General features: G+C 40.7%; 1 protein-coding gene across 1 annotated transcript in view; it reads right to left on the bottom strand.

Moving 5' to 3' along the window:
• Nucleotides 1-20,656, bottom strand: part of Pura (Puratrophin-1-like) — a 559,794-nt gene that overhangs the window by 6,975 nt on the left and 532,163 nt on the right. Inside the window, exons 20-24 of the mRNA XM_080273930.1 lie at nucleotides 18,726-18,911; nucleotides 14,096-14,221; nucleotides 10,370-10,516; nucleotides 7,163-7,493; nucleotides 1,462-1,704 (exon numbers count right to left, since the gene is read on the bottom strand). Of these exons, the coding sequence (XP_080130056.1) occupies nucleotides 1,462-1,704; nucleotides 7,163-7,493; nucleotides 10,370-10,516; nucleotides 14,096-14,221; nucleotides 18,726-18,911 (1,033 nt within the window). The remainder of the gene's footprint in view (nucleotides 1-1,461; nucleotides 1,705-7,162; nucleotides 7,494-10,369; nucleotides 10,517-14,095; nucleotides 14,222-18,725; nucleotides 18,912-20,656) is intronic.

Genomic DNA, 20,656 nt, shown 5'->3' with positions numbered 1-20,656 from the left:
TGGGCAAATCTGAGCAGTCTGGACAGTGCTACTCCTCACTCTGCCCTAAGGTGGGAAAGGAGATTCAAATGATGATGGTAATGATGAACAAATTTAAAATCTGTCATTTATAATGCTGTACAGTACTATACTTTCAAACTCTTTTCTACGGGACAGCTCTGCAGGGATGGTTGCTTGCCTGTGGTTGATTAGTCTGCTCAGCCAGACAGACCCAGGTTGCTTAACAACAACAATTACTACTATACCTATTGTATATTAAGTACATAAATAATTCCCATAGTAATGATTTCCTCCCTGCACTCTTTTTTACAGACAGCATAAGCCAAGATTTAATCTCATCAATATTGTTTTTTTAAGGGCTATGAGGCTGCTTGCACCACAAAGGATGGGCAGTGATGTTCTAACATTAACATGCCAATACAAGAATAGAGCTTTTCTTGTTTCCCTGCTCTTCTTTGTCTTCTTCTTTAAAACAACACACTGTATAAGAAATATCCAAGTATTATTTTTCCTGCCATCCCAGAATATTATGCTGGGGTAAATGGAATACAACAGGGTGCAATAATGACACCTTGACAGCAATGTTTTCTTTACTAACTTTACTCTTTCATCATCATCATCAACACCACACTAATTTCCTTCCTTCATACAAAAGTGGTGGAGAAATCCGAGTTCAGTTTTCTAACCTCAATGGATACAATAATCAAAGATAAAGAGTGCTCCAAGTACAATCTTCCCCCCTTCAGTGCCTTCACAGGTAAAAGGCTGCTTGCAGTGCGAGTACTAGGCCATGAGGTTGTCTCAAGGGGTTTTGCAGGTTGCTGTTCGTATTTCTTTCATTTCTGACAAACTGCAGGGAATATGTATGTAGTACAATATTCTTTCCCCATCCCTGAGAGATGTACAGCTGAGGAAAGCTCCACCTTATGCACCTGCCAACCATTTCAGACTTTGATGTGTGAGACAACCACTAGTAAAGCAGTAGCCAGACACTCAAATGTCTGGTACCACTGTGTGGGAGGGGAGAGGTTAAGGGAGGAGGAAGGCTGGGGGAGCTGACAGTTCCTACCCTTCCCTCTTCCATCCCCATCCTTCTCATACAGTTACCAGATAGATGAATGTTGGCTACTGCTTCGCTACCACTTGTCTCACATTTAATATTTCAAAGTGGTGAGTGAATGTATAATGCGAAACTTTCCGCGGATGTACCTCTATCTACATTTATTGTAATCATATTAGGCAATTTTTCATCATATCTATAAAATATATATATATATATATATATATATATATATATATAGATATATAGTATATATATATATATATATATATATATATATATATATATATATAGATCAAGTATATTAAGAAAAGTTTTATGGGGCCAAGGAAGAAGTAGTGCTGTGATGGGAAGTGAAATCCTGGAAAGCATATTAGAGTATAAGCAAAAAGTTAGCTTACCTGCCGAACACTGGCTGGTACGTGTGACAGAGCGATGAAGTGCTCTCGGTGAATCTCCAGCCTCAAAACCTAAATTTAGAGATCCTACATATGTTGAACATACAGCTGATGAATGGGAAGAGGCTGAAGAACCAGACGAGGAGGCCGAGGAGGAGCTGACAGATATGATGGAGTGTGGCCGCTTTGCACCACTCACAGTGACATCACCAACAGCACACATTGGACCAGCACGAAGCCGAGGTGCTGTGAAGAATAGACTTGATCAATAAATAAATTTTCTAATTTAGTCAGATTGATTTACTGAGATATCAGTTGTCTATTACAATAACTCTTTTGACTTGACCCTGCCACTTTGGTACAGGTACTGTGTGTGTGTGTGTGTGTGTGTGTGTGTGTGTGTGTATATATATATATATATATATATATATATATATATATATCTCTTGCCAGATGCCATAATCCCGTAAGGAGTGGCCATCTGACTTTGAGATATTTGTTTTACGGGGAGGGGCACTAACTCTCCACCAAACCACTTGTTGACACGTAGGGAGCACGTATGGTTTGGTTATGTGGTTACCACCCAGCGTTGTAAATGGTTTCTTGGCTTACAGGAAACCATTTGGCTTGTCACTCAAGGTAATGCCACCTGTAAAGGAAAGAAAAGTAAGAAGTGACAGGAAAGATGGTAGAAATAGGATGAGAGGAGGGCAGGCACAGAATATGAATGATAAAGGCTAAGGAAGAAATAGGCAGCACTACATCAAGTATTTCCATTATATATATATATATATATATATATATATACAGTAGAACCTCTCTCATTCGGACTATATGGGGGGAAGGGTTGTCCGAATTAGCAGATTGTCCGGACCATCAGGGTAATCTCCAGTTCATACCAAAAACTATCTACATATGGTATGTTTGTTAATTATTAACATATGTGGCATATGTCAACCCTACATAACTGCAAAAGATGAAAGGATACTAAAATTACCAAACTAATCATGTACGATAGTTTTGTATTGCATAATTTACAGCTAAGGCCATGACAAGAAACTAGCCTACATTTTAAATTGTAGTAAGTGACTAAGGCCCGTGTAGGCAAAAAAATCTATCTATCTATCTATCTATCTATAGCCCGACGCCCTAATCCCGCAAAGGGTGGCCGCAGACAAAACGCCTCCAAGTCACTCTGTCACCCACCATTTGACTCCCCTCCCCCCAACTCACTCCCCCCTCCCTCATATACCTCTCAACTCCATCCCTCCACCTCATCCTCGGTCTACCCCTCCCTCTCCCTCCCTCCACCTCACCTACATACACCCTCTTAGTCAGTCTTTCATTCTCCATCCTCTCCACATGTCCAAACCACCTCAGTGTATTTCTCCTAATCTTTTCAACCACATCCACATCTACCCCACAACGTTCCTTCACTTCTTCATTCGTCAACCTGTCCCTCCATGTCACTCCACATGCTCCTCTCAAGTAACTCATTTCCACTGCTCTCACTCTTGACTTGTTCCCCTCTTGCAAGGTCCACGCCTCGCTTCCATACGTCAGGGTAGGGATCACAATACCATCATGCAGTGACTTCTTAACTTCCATACTCACCTCCCTATTTCTCATCACTGCCACTGCTCATAGCAGTGATGAGCAGTGGCAAAAAAAATTAATTAATTAATTAACTGTAATATTTGGAATAAAAATAAAACTTATGTAGGCAAAAAAGTACATTGTCATCTTTGGCATATTGATAACGCCCATATGGGCAAGAAGCTAATGTTTGTTGTACTGTACATGTAAAGCACATTTAAGTACAAAAAATAACCTACAGTAATCATTAAACACTGCAGAATATTCTGACCCATTTTTGTGTAAGCAAACTCCCCTTTAAACACCTTTATTCATTGCAGAAGCTACACTTGAATTAAGGGGCATGGTAAGGAGGATTAACTTTAGGAATACAGCATAAAAATATAAATGGTTGGTGAACTTGTTGATGGAATGAATGCTAGCATGTGTTTAAACAGGCGCCCATGTTGCGACCTAGCGTGATCCGAGACTAAACAAATGACTATCGCTTTCCACGCCCATACTGAAAGTGACTTTAGAATTACTTTCAACATATTTTTGGAGATTATTATTTTTAAATTTTGTCCGAATTAACAGAAGTCTGGATCAAAGGGGTCCGGACCAAAGAGGTTCTACTGTATATATATATATATATATATATATATATATATATATATATATATATATATACACCTTTGTGGTAGGTGGGGGCGCTCACCATCCACACACTCGGTGTAGTGCTGCTCTCGGGTGTCTGCCCTTTCCTCTCCTCCATCCTTCTTTCCTTCCATCCTCTTCTGTATTTCTTTCCTTCATTCTGTCCTCGTCCTTCTGCCTGCGAGTGGGTTTACACTCCCCCTTCTGTCTTTCTTTCCTTCATTCTTTCCTCTTCCTTCTGCCTGTGGGTGACTCTACACTAAGTGACAAACCAAATGGTTTCCTGTACACAAGGAAACCATTTACTAGGCTGGGTGGTAACCATGTAACCAAATTTTGGCGCCTGGTGGTTTAGTGGGTAATTACGGAGCTCCAATCGGATTGAGCCTGTGTGGGTTTATATCCAAGGGGAGGTTGGGGTTTATTGCTCACGTAATGCCACTCAGGGATGAATGAGGCTGGTCATTCTCATCTTAAATGTCAGGACCAACTTGCCTAGCCCAGGGCTCCTACACTCCTCATGGAGGCAACGTAGGATTGGATGATGAATGAATAAAAAATATATATACCTATATACAGTACATACATATATACATACATATAATATACACGTACAGTCAGCTCTCACTTACCACACGATCTGAGTGCGCACACCTCACCTAACAGGGAAGGCAATTTATGAGGCCAGAAAATGGTCAAAACGCAAAAATGTCAAATAACACGGGAGAAAAAATCAGCCCATTTTTTTAAAACTGCACTACGCTGCAACAATATGGATTACGCAGCCTAAGGCTAAAAATTATGGTTTAAACAATCATTATGCAAAAAAATTGGTCATTACGTGGTGGGAACAGACAACACAGGCAGCGATAGTCATAGTGCGGGTTGCATCAACTAGTGACGAATGGCTGTCACGTGTCTGCACGGGGTGTTGTCACGGTCCACTGACCATTCCTGCTCCACTTGATCCTACCCTCTTCCGGCACTTTGGCTCCACATGTGCTGTGTGTTATCTCTGCTCCTTTTTTATGGCCACCTGACCCAGACCAACCATGCCCCTGCACTGTGACCCAGCGAGACGTTGAAAGTGTCTGACCCAGGAGCTTATGTCATCAAGCAGAAGGAGAGAGAAGAATGTCATTGTGCCATCACCAAGGTGTATCAGGTCAACGAGTCAATTATTTGTATGATCCTGGCGAAGATGATGCCAATATGAAGACCATGCATGCTTAAGGAGGATCTCCCATGGAGTAGAGGATTCTAGTGTCTGACCCAGCGCTTGTTATGATGGAGAGGTTCCTGGTCATGTAGCTGAACTAAAAGGAGAGGGAAGGAATTCCAATTGACTCCATTAACATAAGGGGGACAGCCCACCACCTGTATGCTGTTGCTTGCCGTTAGCTGTCCCAACTCCAAGCAGATTTAAGGCACTGAGTGGTTGGTTTGCCAAGTTTAGGAAAAGGAAAATTTGAAAAGATTACAGGTGACAGGAGAACGAGCGTCAGCACATGCCAGGGCAGCAAAGACATTAGTGGATGTCCTAATGGGAATCATCATGGATAGGGGTTACACTGCTGAGCAAATTTATAACACAGATGAGACAGGTGTCCAATACAAGAGGATGCCAAGGACTGTATCTCGAAAGAACACAGGCAAGGCAGGGGTAGACTTGATAAGGTAAGCATCACTCTACTTTTGTCTTGCAATGCTGCAGGCCATATGATAAGGCCATTACTTTTCAGTAAAGTTAAAAAAACCAACATGCTTTAAGCAGTTAAAACAAATGAATGAGTCTGGGATTTACTAGGGGAAATTATAGACAGGGTGAATGACTAGGGATATATTGAATAGGTGGTACAAGAAATATTTTATTCCTGATGCAAAGAGAAGGTATGAGGAGTTGGGCATACCATTTAAAACCCTGCTGGTGCTTGATAACACACCAGGGCAACCAGCCTACTTGGAGGGTTTACATGAAAATGTTAAGGTGGTGTTTTTGCCAGTGAACACGACTTCTCTCCTGCAACCCCTAGACCAGGTAGTGATAGCTTCTTTGAAGTACCATTATGAGATAAACGTCTCTGAGTATCTAAGGGAGGCCACAGACAAATGTGAGGAGGAACATCTCCTCCAGAAGGAAGTAATTGATGGTGACAAGGATTTGCAGGCATCTGATGAGGAAGTTTTGGATGACCCAGCAGATCCCCAGCCAGCTCCCTCCTGTTTGCCTCAGCCTGACCCAGCTGAACTGGTGCCCTGTTCTTCTCGTGTGTCTCAGCCTGACCCTTCCCAGCGTCACCTGTTAACTGTGACAGCTTTTTGGAAAAAGTACAATATGAGGAATGTCATCATGAACATTCTTAAGGTGTGGGACTGAGTGTCTGTGGCAACAATAAGTCACACCTGGTGCAAGCTGGCACCTGAGTTGTGTGCCATTAGAGGTGGTGAGGTGCAGTCACTACAACCTGTGCAGCAGGAAGCAGTACGAGCATGCACTGCCGTGCCAGGCTGTGAGGTGATGCAAGAGGAGGATTTGGTCGAGGTTGTGGAGGACAACACGACACCAGAGGATGCCATGCGATGCACTGAAGAGCTCAACAGAGAACACTGTGAAGCAGAGGAGCAGGGGGATCAGGCTGAGGCACGAAGCACGGCACCAGTTATGACCATGGGTCGCATAAATAACATCTTGGCTGATGCAGAGGTGCTCAAGGAAGCCATCATGGTTTATGAAAAGGGATGAGGTTCGAAAGGCTGATATGCTGGACACTGTGTTATATGCAATGTGACCATATGAAGAGTTAAGGTAAGGGAAAATACAACAAAGGCACAAGACTCTACTCATCCAGTACTTTTGCCCTCGACAGATGCCAGAGCAGCAATAGCCACAGGAAGATGCTATGTCTGTGGGTTCCCTTGACTTTGAGGGGTTTGTGCAGGGGGCAGAAGAGTTGCAACAGTGAATTGTCGATGTACAGGATTTACCCTCTTCCTCAGATGAGGACTCCATGGAGCTGGTGCGGCGAAAGGACCGTGCTGGGGACCAGTAGGAGTCCTGCCCTGCCTCAGAACCCCATTCCCCCTCCCCCAGCAAGCCCACAACCTCTTCAGTTCAAGGCGAGGAATCCTCCAGTGATTGTATGTATGCAGTCATTATTAGGTAGGTAAATGTTCTGGGAAAAATCCTTGAAAATAGCTCCAAAAGGTGAACCTGGGGCTGGCTTTGGTACCATGAAGCCCTTTAACATGTAAACATACGGCTATATAATGCTAAAATCTCACAAAGCTGGACCTTCCAGGGACAATATTCGCACGTTATGTGAGAGCTCGCTGTATGTATATATACATTTACATATATGTATGTATGTATGTATATATATATATATATATATATATATATATATATATAACAACCATATATATAACAACCATGTAAATAATTTTAAAGTATACAAACCACTCCATAACCCACCTTTTTGAAGCTGGTTAATGCTGATGGATCGATCACTGATCTGGTCCTCACTTGGTCTAATATCAAGGCAAGGTTTGTTTCCTATTCCCATTGATGACATTTCATGTAATCTCAAGGTTCTGTTCCGAAGGGCTTGGCGCCACAGAAGCTTTGATATTTCTTCAGTCCATGCCTCTTTCATCTCTGGGTTGGGGGCTTGTAATAGATAGGTGTCTGATGGTTTTCTCTTTCTAAACCAGATTTCAAATTTAGTGACACTCTCTCCTACTTGTTCTGTCAAGCCAATATCTGTCATTTTCATACTGTGTTTGTACTGGAATATATCCAGTGTCTGAAACAAACCACAAACAATGTATTAATCAAAAGTTTAAACAACTAGTTTCTACACAAATATTTCGGATAAATACAATAAGTTGACTACAAATCATCACTCATAACAGCATTTCTGTACAGCTACCTAAAGAAGTACAGAATATTGTATTACCTTCCTTTAACTGTATATCAGATACTGTACACTGTATATCAGATACTGTACAAGGTTTAATTGATGTAACACAGAGGAAAATCACTATTGAATGAAAATTAAGTATCTGTATTGATATTAATGAAATGTGCCACAACTGTATCTCTTTAACTACAGTACCTGAATTGGTATGTGGTACAGTGAAACATAATGGCGAGGGGAGGATAAAAAAAAATGTATACAGATACCATGTTTTACCAGATATCCAGCCTGAATGTGCAAACAGAGTTCACAGCCAGTCAGGCATGTTTCAGATATATAATCTCCATAATAACAACAACAGTAACAACGACAATAATAATAATCCATTCATCCATCCATCATCCAATCCTATGTTGTCCCATGAGGAGCGGAGGAATCCGAGATTAGGCAAGTTGGTCCTGACATTTATGATGACAGTGACCAACCTCACTCATCCCTAAGTGGCATTACGTGAGCAATAAACCCCAACCACCCCTTGGATATAAACCTACACCGGCTCAATCCGACTGGAGCACCTTAATTACCCACTAAACCACCAGGTGCCATTATCTAGTTACGAGTATATGGTTACCTCCCAGCATAGTAAATGGTTTCCTGGTGTACAGGAAACCATTTGGCTCAGTGCAGAGTCATCCATAGGCAGAAGGAAGGGGAAAGAATGAAGGAAAGAAAGACAGAAGAGGGAATGTAAAGTCACCTGTAGGCAGAAGGAAGTGGAAAGAACGAAGAAAAGAAAAACAGAAGTAGAAGAAAGGACGAGAGGAAAGGGCAGACACCCAAAGCAGCACTACATCGAGTGAGTGGATGGTAAGTGCCTCCACCTACCACCAAATAATAATAATAATAATAATAATAATAAATAAATAGTAAAAATATGGTCATTTTTCAGAAGTGCAAGTTCTTCCAAAGGAATGCAGCACTTAACACTTATTTACACTTTTACAATTACAAGAATTGACACATCACTCACATAAAATACAGAAAACAAAAACTGACAGCAATGAAACCCTATGATCACTGTTAACTTTACATGCTTTTGTCTTCTTTTTGCAATGCAGTATGATGGTGAACAAAGAAAACCCAGAAATACAGAGATTTTTGTTAAAAAATAAATAAATAAAAAAGTGGTAGGTGGGGACGTTCACCATCCACTCACTAGCTGCAGTGCTGCTCTTGGGTGCCTGCCTTTTCCTCTCTTCTTTCCTTCCTTCCTCTTCTGCATTTCTTTCCTTCATTCTTTCTTCTTCCTTCTGTCTATGGGTCACTGTACACTGAGTGACAAGCTAAATAGTTTCCTGTACACCGGGATACCATTTACTTAGCCAAGTGGTAACCATATAACCATATGATGGTGCCTCGTGGTTTAGTAGGTAATTAAGGCACTCCATTTGGATTGAGCTAGAGCAGGTTTATATCCAAGGGGAGGCTGGGGTTTATTGCTCAGGTAATGCCACTCAGGGATGAGTGAGGCTGGTCACTCTCATCTTAACTGACAGGACCAACTTGCCTAGCTCTGGGCTCCTGGGACAACGCTGGATTTGATGATGATTATGATAATCTTTAAAATGGGGGGGGGGGACTAGGGGACCTCATCCCCCACCCCTCCTGAGATGCTCTTAAGACACAACCCCAACTGGAAATGGGGGAAGGCCCTTTGGGGATTGGGATGAGGAGGACATGGAGGAGGATGGAAAGGCCACTCCCCTACCACTCCCAAGACCCTCTTGAGCCAGAGCTCCAGCCAAAGGTGGGGATGGTCTTTCAAGAATAGGGACATGTGCAAAACCTTCCACAATCCTTCTCTGTCTACTTTGTCATAGGCTTTTTCAGATCAATGAATGCCATAAACACCTTATAGTCCTTTTCACTAGCCTCCTCCACTATGTCTCCCTGCAAATATTTGATCCATGCATCCTCTGCCACTCCTAAAGTCACCTTGTTCATCACTCATTAGGACTTATATCTCTCTTACTTTATAATAATTCTTCCATATATCTTCCCTACCACACTCAATAAACTTGTGCCACAATAATTCTTGCAATCACTTCAGTCACCTTTATTTTTGTACAGGGGTACAATCGCAGCCTTTTTCTACTCTGCTGGCACAGTTTCACTCATCCATGCCTTCTTACATATCTTCAACAAGCACTTCATTCTGTTCTCTCCACTACACTTAGTCATCTCTGCATACACCTCATCAACCCCAATCCATAATGAATGACAATATTTCACGCAAGACAAATAGTAATCTTTTATTGTAAAACTGGTACTCTCTATCAAAAGTATTGTACAACAAGTCCTCATCTCTAAGCCACATTTCTTTTTTTTCTTTTTAATCATCCTAGAAAAATTTTCCATGCTCACATGAGGCTGTGGAAACACAGAACATGGCTCTAACATCTTATAAAGGAAAAGACTCAAAGAGGAAAAATAACTATAGGTACAATTTCTCTACTTAGTGTGACAGCACATACCTAATTCTGGACAGTGAAATCTTGAATTTGTATGCCAATACAGATAAAGAGGAATGACTTTCAGATCCCACTTCCTGTCCTTTTTACCACTATTTACAACATTTAGGGAATACATGGGTTCTGCTCATTCTCCCTTCTGTTTCTTCTTTCTTGACAGTGACTAAAACTACTAAAGCTATAGACAAACATCATCATTTGAATCAGGAATGAGATTCCTAAATACTTTACCTTCTTCTCTGGATCTCGTCTTGCTTTGCTAAAGAGTATTAAGTCTTCAAATAAGAACACATGTCTAACAGACTTCTTTGCCCTGCTGCCCTCCCACACCACAAACTCTCCTTGTCTCAGTAGCCTTCCTTGTTCTTTGAGGTTTACCTGCAAAATATGGTATCCAATGAATACAATGGAGGAAAAACAAAAAATATCATCCATCCTCCAACCCCTGATTCCCACTCTAATTATGGAGTGGGGAGTCACAACATGAATCCTAATCTACATATGGACAATTTCTTTATCAGTAGTATGCCTGTGCTTATCCTCCCCACCCTCCCTACTTTCATGCCTGCTCTGTGAGCAATACTCTCATGTCTGTATTTTCATGCTGTTCTCAGTTGCACCTTATAATCTCCAATGACAATTGTGATAAGACAATCCTTTTCACTGCCATCTATCAGTTTCTGTGTCACCAACACATCCAAGTACCATTTCTCTCAGCTACATAATCATGCTTCTTTCAACACATTCCAGTTGCTTTATAGCATGTATACTGTAGAAAAGTATTTTCATATACTTTAATAATGAAATACTAATAAACAAATTTATTCCCTGACACATGTTTTTCAGGTGATGTTTATTACCATATTCCCTTGGTTAACAACAACAACATATTACCACAGTGTACGACATTCACAGAACCTGTTTATTCAAGTCACAATTGTTCTTAACTCTTTACTGTTAACTGCAGTTACAAAATTAATTTTCAGTACTTAGTATCTCACACCTAAGCACTGATTTCATGTCCATTCATTCTTATTGTACTACTATACTTCATCCTTTATTGCCTCACTGAGAACACAGAGATCCAGGGCTAAGCTACTCAGTTCATATATATAACCCTATCAGGTTTCTGGGCTGGGCACATTATGCCTGTGCCAGAGGCGGCCACTCTCACGCTGACCCACATCTTCGTGGTGTGATATTTTTCTTTGATCCCCCTGTGTAAATACAGTTTTCAGGATAGAATGTTGGTTTTGGTGTCATTTTCAAGCTGAATAGTTGTACTTTATCACAGTTTGTTCAAAAAAGGAGAACAGAGAAAAAAAGTCAAAATGACGAGTTGAACTAAGGCGAAAACCAAAAATTTTATACCTTGCCATAGAAAAATACTTGGCAAAAAAAAGAGAAAAAGTAAAGATATGTAAAACTGGTTTAAACCATGCAAAACTACAGTAAGTTACCTTTACAATAATATACAGATTATGGTAATTTTTGCAATTTATTGTGCAGCAAAGCGAAAAATGCAAAATTTTATTTTAGTCTCGGTTCCATATTCGCTTTGCAATCTTTTTCTCTGATCAGTCAGTGTAAATACACTTTTTGTGATAGGTTGCTAACTGTGATGTTATTTTGAAGCTGAATAGTTGTACTTTATTGTAGCATGTTAAAAAATGGGAAAACAAAGAAAATAAAAAGTCAAAACGACGAGTTGAAGTTAGGCAAAAGCCAAAAATTTTATACCTTGCTGTAGGAAAATCATCTCCAAGAATAGTGATAAACAAACAAAACCATGAGTCAGACCAACTGTCCAGTACCCGCCACGCATTGAGCAACCATTCCGTGACGTCACGCTCGATATTCTTCGTTGTGACGCGAAAATGCAATTTATGGTGAATATTTTACAAAAGTTTCTTAAACTGATGATTAAAAGAGTCATCGGAATCTCTAAAGTTGGATTTGAAATGATGATCACAATCATCATTGGAATTTCAAAGGGTTAAGGTAAGAATGACTATAGTTTTGGCACACGACTCTGAGGTTGTCATTATCATACCCTGGCAACCTAACATTCAAAAGTGCATCCAATTTCATATCATACTATACACGAATCATATTAGTATGCATGAGTATATTATACATGAATATTGTTATACACGAACATGTTATACGCGAATCACCTGTGTCTCATATTATACAAGAAATTGGACGCAATGTTCAGGGGTAGGATGTCAGGGCACGATAATAACAACCTCAGAGTCGCGCAGCATAACCATAGTCTCGCTCCCCTATGTGGTATGTGAGCGATAAATCCCACCAAACCCTCAGACATAAACCTTTATGGGCCATGCCCTGGCTTGAGAGTTTAAGCCAACTAAACACCACGCATCCATGCTCCACATTCCTTGAGACCTCACTCATCATCATTTCAACACTTCCTTTAATCCCTCCCAAAACTGCTAATACTGCATTGCACAAAACATCCTCCAAGTTGTTTACTTTACCTATATTTGTCCTCTTTTCACAATGCAATATATTTTCTGGTGATGGAGAGGGATGCCTTCCTACAGTGGCACCAATATAACCAGGTACTTTCGCTGCACAGTTATATAAACACTCCTGAACTCTCACCTTCATCCCCCCAAAAAGGATGGTGGACTGCTGGAGAAGGGGAACTTCAGTTGGTAGACCACATGGTTTATGCTCAGATACGCCAGGGGGCACAGCAACAGTATATTCTCTGCCATTTTTTTTTTTTCTAATTCTTTGGTTATGCCTTTAACATTCCACACAACCATGCAAGAAACTTTCAACAAAAATAATAATCTGTGTAATACTGTAATATCCATAACTGTATCTTATGGCTTTTCAGAATCCACAAGAAAATCTTCTTGACAATAAGTATAATGGAATCTCTCAGGCTTAAATTACACAATGATTTTGTCAGCTCCACAGGATAGAAAATTACCATACTTTACTAAACATAGTTGTACAGCAGACCCTTGATTTAATGAACCTGGACAAGCCAAATATCAGATTTAACGGGCATTATGAACACCATCGGACTTCCATTGGTTATAAAGAGCAATGTTCATTAAACTGTGGGCAATATATGTGTTTCCTACCTTTTTTTTTTACAGTAACCTAAACTGGAATTGCTCTCTCCCCATCATGAGTGCTGAGCTGTACAGTAATAACAGACTATAGTAATACTGTACTGTCATGAAGAAGTGCAGACAAAGATGTGAAATAAGCTGCAAAGGTGTGAAATTATGGGCCAAGTTAGTGTAAAATGGGTATAGTTTTCATTTTTAGTACTAGAATATGCTACTGTAGTCATTTATTTTCAAAGGTGTACCTGAAATCCCACCTCAGGGGGACTGCTGGATATCACAGACTGTCACCTTTATTGGATCAGGCTTCTCCCCTGATTGGTTTGTTATGGTGAGGATCTACTGTAATTACAAACATTTATAGGCACAATGCATTCCCTAAGCCAGAGATGCTCAACCTTCTATGCAAATGAGCCAAAGTTTAAACTCAGAATGATTTGGGAGGATGCACTACAATACTGCTGTAGAGAGATGAGAACATTGCACATAATGGCATGACTCTTTACTTCTGAAATGTATACTGCAGATGTTAAACTGATAACGCTCCATATTAATCCATGTCAGGTGTGCCTCACGTTCTGTTACACTGTTAGCTTGTTCATTCAATTACAATGTTAAGTTTGGTCTACAGCCTCATCACTGATAAAGACAGGACTGAAATGTAAATTATCAAAAATTAATGGCTAAAATTTGGACTTCAATGTCTAAAAAATAAAGAAAAATATTGTGGACCTAAACATTCACTTGACTCATGAAGAGGGCCAGACAAGATTGCTGGTTGGCCATTATTAGAACACAGGCTGTTGATTGAGCACCCCTGCCCTAGGCAGTTTGGTATAAGACTTACATCACAGTCCCTCAAAGAATCCATGGCAAGGAGGTCATTGCCATGCCTAAGTTGGAACTGCACCATCTCCTGTGCTCCTTGTAAGTCCTCATAAGTCTCTTCACCTCGACCACATTCTTTCAGAAGCTGTTGGATAATTTGTTAAGAATTAATAACCTATTACTTTGTTTATCCACTATTCATAAAAAAAAAAAAAAAAAGGCAACAACCAATCTCTTTTTATTGCATCAATATAAAAAATAAAAAAATCCATCCATCCACCCATCATCCAGTCATACGCTGCCCCATGAGAAGCGTAGGAACCCGGAGCTAGGCAAGTTGGTCCTGACATTTAAGATGAGAGTGACCAGCCTCACTCATCTCTGAGTAGCATTACTTTAGCAACATACCCCAACCATCCCTTGGATATAAACCTTCACCAGTTCAATTCGACTGGAGAGCCGTAATAGCCCACTAAGTCACCAGGCGCCATAATTTGGTTATACGGTTACCACCCTGCGCAGTAAATGGTTCCCTGGTGTACAGGAAACCATTTGGCTTGTCACTCAGTGTAAAGTCACGCACAGGCAGAAGGATGAGGAAAGAATGAAGGAAAGAAAGACAGAAGAGGGAAAGTAAAGTCACCTGTAGGCAGAAGGACGAGGAATGAATGAAGTAAAGAAAGACAGAAGAGGAAGGAAGAGAAGAAGAAAGGAGGAGAGGAAAGGGCAGACACCCAAAGCAGCACCACATTGAGTGAGTGGGTAAGTGCCCCCACCTAAAAAAAAAAAAAAAAAATCTCTTCAGTATGCTTGTTCACCACTGATAATACAATGGTCATTATGAGATGTAATGGAAAGAATATTTTGAAAGCCTGGTGAATGGGTATAGAGAATGCAGAGTCACTGTAAACATGACTGGCTTTAGGGGCGTGCAGAGAAGGAATGCAGTGCCAGGAAATGTGACACTTGCTCAGGTGAACGCTGTGAAGTGGTTGAAAAAGGGGAGAGCAACTGGGGATAATGATGTGTATGCAGAGATGATTACATGTAATGGAGAGAGCTGCTAGGTGCCGTCAAGGGTTTTTATGATGGTGGTGAAGTACGTGTAAGGGTAAATGGGCATCTAAGTGAATGGTTCACATTTGGTGTGGGCGTGTGACAAGGCTGTGTGATGTCCCTGTGGTTGTTCAATATATATATGGATGGGGTGATAAGAGAAGTTAAAAACACAAGTAACAGAGAGGGGGATGACACTGGTAATGGACGGTGATGGATGGAATATCTCAAATTTGTTGTAAGTTGATGATGCAGTACTACAGTAATTGTAAATATTGAACAAGAACTTGGTAGACTAGTGCAGAGTTTTGCTGATGTCTGTGAGCATCGTGCCTTGAGAATAAATGTAGAAAAGTGTAAAGTGATGGTCAATGAGAGAGAAGGCGACTCCCAGTGTGATGTTACAGTGAATGGAGAGAGACTGGAAATAGTGAGAGAGTTCTAATACCTCAGTACAGTGATAGAAAAGAGAGGAAAATGTGTAAAAGAAGTAGAAAGTAAAGTGACACAAGGAAGGAAAGTGGCTGGTGCAATGAAAGTCTTGATAAGAAACAGAGGCTTGAATGTTGCAGCTGCACAGGCTTACAAGTGGGAGTGTTAGTGCCAACTTTAACATATGGATGCGAGACTATGGTGTCGCATGAAAATGAAAGTCAAGAGTAAGAGCAGTGGAGATGGAACTGCTGAGGAAGGTATGTGGAGTACAGAGGGTGAATAGAATACAAAATAATGTGATTCGTGAATGACGTGGAGTGAGGATGTCTATGGACACCAAAATCGAAGAGAGTGTACTGAAATGGTATGGTCATCATGTGGAGAGAATGGATACCAATAGAGTGGTGGAAAAAGTATATCTGAGTGAATTTGGAGGGAAGAGGTGAGGTAGGCCAAGGAGAAGGTGGTGGGATATGGTAGATGAGTGTGTGAGAACGAGAGGTATGGAAGTCGATGTGACTACGGGATTGACAACAGCTGGGGCTGGCTGGATTAATGTTGTGAGAGGAAGTGCATGATCAGGGATTTGGCATCCCTTTTTAACGTGACAGTGTCCGGACTGACTATCAGATATGTTTAAGTGAAGCTACAGAATGTGGTGAATGTTTTTGGTGTATCACATAGAGCCAGGATTCCAGGGGCTTGTATGATGAGTGAATGGAAGCGTGGCCCATTGGATTGGGCAAACTTGGGCTGTCTGGACACTGCTACTCCTCACCCTGCCCCAGGATGGGAAAGGAGGTCTGGATGATGATGATGATGATATATATTTTTATAATACCTGTACATCAACAAGCTGTTATTTTAGAATTATGATACAATATTGTACTGAACACGATAAAAGCACATCTGTTCATATTTTTAACGGGTAAACCTCCTCAACTTGATGTTGATGTTCAGTAAAAAGAGATAAACCCACTACGTTCTGGAGACATTTTGATTATCAGCAATCAATTTATCTGAGATCTAACAGTACAGTATCAACAAAATGATATAAGTACAGTATTAGACATTATAATCATCATCATCATCACTACCAATTACCTTTACCACATGAGAAGAACAGATCCTGAGCAACTGGTTGACAATATCTTTTGAAACAAGAAACAGCACAGAGTAAATTTTCATTGGAATCTCCGTCTGTTAATGTTACACAAAAATGAGTTTTTAATTTAGTTTAATTTCTATCTATCTATCTTTCTATCTATTGCCAGATGCCTTAATCCTGTAAAGGGTGGCCACAAACAAATCGTCTCCTTGTCACCCTGTCCTCTGCCATTTCATTAGCCTGCTTCCAGCTCACACCCTCCTCTCTCATATACCTCTCCACTCCATCCCTCCATCTCATCCTTGGCCTCCCCCTCCCTCTCCCCTTCTCCATCTCACTCACATACACTCTCCTCATCAGTCTCTCGCTCTCCATCCTCTCCACATGGCCAAGCCACCTCAGTCTATTTCTCCTAACGTTTCCTATTGCATCCACATCCACACCAGAACGCTCCTTCACTTCCTCATTTGTCAGTCTGTCTCTCCACGTGACTCCACATGGTCCTCTCAAATAACTTATTTCCACTGCTCTTTAATTTAATTTTAGTTTATTCATGCTACCTCCAGATGATTTTAATCAAAGCAGGAAAGACTTCTCATACTGAACGAGTTGGTAAAAGCTATACATACAGCATCTAACCCGTCCAGTCTTGAAAGTCTCTTCATCCATCATCATCATCCAGTCCTACACTGCCCCATGAGGACACAGAAGCCCAGAGCTAGGCAGTTCGTCCCGACATTTAAGATGAGAGTAACCAGACTCACTCATCCCTGAGTGGCATTACATGAGCAATCACCCCAACCATCCCTTGGATATAAACCTTCACCGGCTCAATCCAACTGGAGTGCAATAATTACCCACTAAACCACCATGTGCCAAAGTTTGGTTATATGGTTGTCAACCAGCATAGTAAATGGTTTCCTGGTGTATAGGAAACCATTTGGCTTGTCACTCAGTGTAGAGTCACCCACAGGCAGAAGGAAGAGGAAAGAATGAAGGAAAGAAAGACAGAAGAGGGAGTGTACAGTTATCCATAAGCAGAAGGACAAGGAAAGAATGAAGGAAAGGAAGACAGATGAGGATGGATGGAAAGAAGGATGGAGGAGAGGAAAGGGCAGCCACCCGACAGCAGCAATACATCGAGTGAGTGGATGGTGAGCGCCCCCACCTACCACAAAAAAGTCTCTTATAAACACAAGTAAAAAATGAGAGGAGACAGCAAAACTAAAATGCAAAATAATGTGCAGTAAACCCTTTTTTAACAAACTACTTGGGGGAACAGTGTGGTGTTATATCACAAAATCTGTTACATTTCATGTTCCAAAGTCCTCCTACTCATGGAGCCGCGCTCATTATATTCCTTCTTTACTTCAGCAGATAAATTACAGTTCTGTGACTCAAAACTGTAAACATGGATATATGTACTAAATATAATTAAAACAAATTAAATCAGTAATACAATTACATAACAATACAGTAGTGTAATAATAATACAATGAAACAGGTAAATAGCAGAGTGGTGGTTAATGTGTTTATGTAATGTTGGCTATAGCAAGACTGAAGCAGTAGGTTTATTGGTCACCCATATCTGTTGTATATAAGAATTCAGAACCCTGTTCATTTGGTGACAGAGTCTGATAAAGCTGAAATTTGTAAACAGAAGTTCATAACAAAGTGTGTTTACTGTTCATCATTAGACTTGAGGGGTTGTGCCGACTGGCACACTCGGTCAGCTATCTTCTTGGGAAAGGTCTGTTTAGTCAAAAGGGATCATATGGCTATCTAAGGACACATAATGTTAGTCTTCACTTAAAGTCGGGGATGTGTTTAGGCAATATGCTACTGTAAGTGAAACAGCTTGAGACACGCTTCTGGTTCATGACTGAAGGGCTAAAAAAAAAAAAAAGTACTCATTTTCTGACATCGGATAACTTAGAGTGAACATAAGAGAGCTTAACTAAAAAAAAAAAAAAAAGTGTTAACTCATCAGTGCTTAATAATGATGCAACTTAAAATGAAAACTGTCTACTTCTCTTAATTAACAACTTGCCTGCTTTAAGATTAAAGCATATTTTCCCATCCGTTGAACAGGCTTCAGCAGGTATGAGGCCAAATCCATCTTATCTCCAATCTCGAGCTGCTTGTTGCGGAAGAATGCAGACCCATACTCAGACATCAGTGAGTCAGACTTGGGCTTATTCTTGTTGTACAAAGCATAAAGGTAGAACTGGCTCTCCTGTAAATATTTAATTAAATTACATTAGGTTGGTCAGCAAATAAATTCTGTTTAGCCTCTTAGTGAATCTTTTGATTTATTTTACACTATTACAATGCCTATTTCATTCCTTACAATGACCAGAAATATATACCACTTATAATACATACATATTTTATCTAATCTTGTGTTACCCCATGAGGAGCATAGAAGCCTGGGGCTAGGCAAGTTGGCCCTGACATTTAAGAAGAGAGTGTCCAGCCTCACACATCTCTGAGTGGCATTACATGAGCAATAAACCCTAAACACCCCTTGGATATAAACCCTCACAGGTTCAATCCAGTTGGAGCACCTTAGTTACCCACTAAACCACCAGGCATCATAGTTTGGTTATATGGTTACCAACCAGCACAGTAAATGGTTTTCAGATTGTCACTCAGTGTAAACCCTTAGACAGAAGGATGAGGGAAGAAAGAAGGAGAGAAAGACAGAAGAGGAAGGAAGGAAGCGAGGAAAGGGTGGTCACCCGAGAGCAGCACTACATACTGTAAAGAAGAAAATGCATTCCTAATCAGTGGTCACTTTAATATGAGAGCTATATTGTTTATCAATTTAGCAATCCAACCCATCCTTGCAGTTACAGTCTATGCTACACCATCCACACCACAAATAAATAATAATAACAACAACAACAATAATAATAATAACAATAATTCAGCCATCCATCCAGCATCCAGTCCAATGCTGCCCTCTGAGGAGCGTAGGAGCCCAGGGCTAGGCAAATTGGTCATGATATTTAAGATGAGAGTGACCAGCCTCACTCATCCCTGAGTAGCATTATGTGAGCAATAAACCCCAACCACCCCTTGGATATAAACCTACACAGGCTCAATCCAACTGGAGCGCCTTAATTACCCGCTAAACCACCAAGCGCCATAATTTGGTTGTATAGTTACCACCCAGCATGGTGTACAGGAAACCATTTGGCTTGTCACTCAGTGTATGTCACCCAATGAAATAAGGAAAAGGAAAGAATGAAAGATAAAAAGACAGATGAGGGAGTGTAAAGTCACCCATAGGCAGAAAGAAGGGGAAAGAATCAAGGAAAGAAAGACAGAAGAGGAAGGAAGGAAGAGAGGAATGGGCAGACACCCAAAGCATCTCTATAATGTAATAATAAATTTCTGCATTATCTACAACTAATGACTCAAAAACATCCCTCATTCATCATACAGCATTAAACTACACAAACACATGGCCACCACAGCCATCCAGAACCTTCAACCAAACAGCATCCTAACAGAGCTGCTACCAAATACTCATCCCTAAAAAACTACCCTTCCAAGTAACGTGTTCAACTAGCCTCAGTACAATATGACCATAATTCTTCTCTATGTCATTACCTAAACAAAATACAGTGTACACCAGATTATCAACCCTTCTGCCATCATTATAGTGGTACCTTGCAAACCAAAATACTGTACATTCAATACATTCACCTCATTCTCACACAACACAGACAAACATTCAAACTCCAGGCATATCTGGGAGTGAAAATGGTGGACTGCATGCTGCAATCTGCCATCCTCCATTTGGGAGATAGGGAGGGAGATGATGGATGCATGCATAACCAGGCAGCTCCACTGCTCAGTTATATCAGTGCTACAGTTATTATGTTGTGCAAAGGATTATATAGTATTGAAATGTATCATGGTGTACTGTACTCAAGAAATCTTCCCAACAATAATATACCTAGCTGACACTGA

The sequence above is a fragment of the Coenobita brevimanus genome, chromosome 6 (assembly GCF_032717465.1).
Source record: "Coenobita brevimanus isolate Jiangsu-jjx chromosome 6, ASM3271746v2, whole genome shotgun sequence".
Classification (NCBI taxonomy): domain Eukaryota; kingdom Metazoa; phylum Arthropoda; class Malacostraca; order Decapoda; family Coenobitidae; genus Coenobita; species Coenobita brevimanus.
The sequence above is the reverse complement of the archived record's forward strand: the minus strand, read 5'-3'. Positions and strand labels throughout refer to the sequence as shown.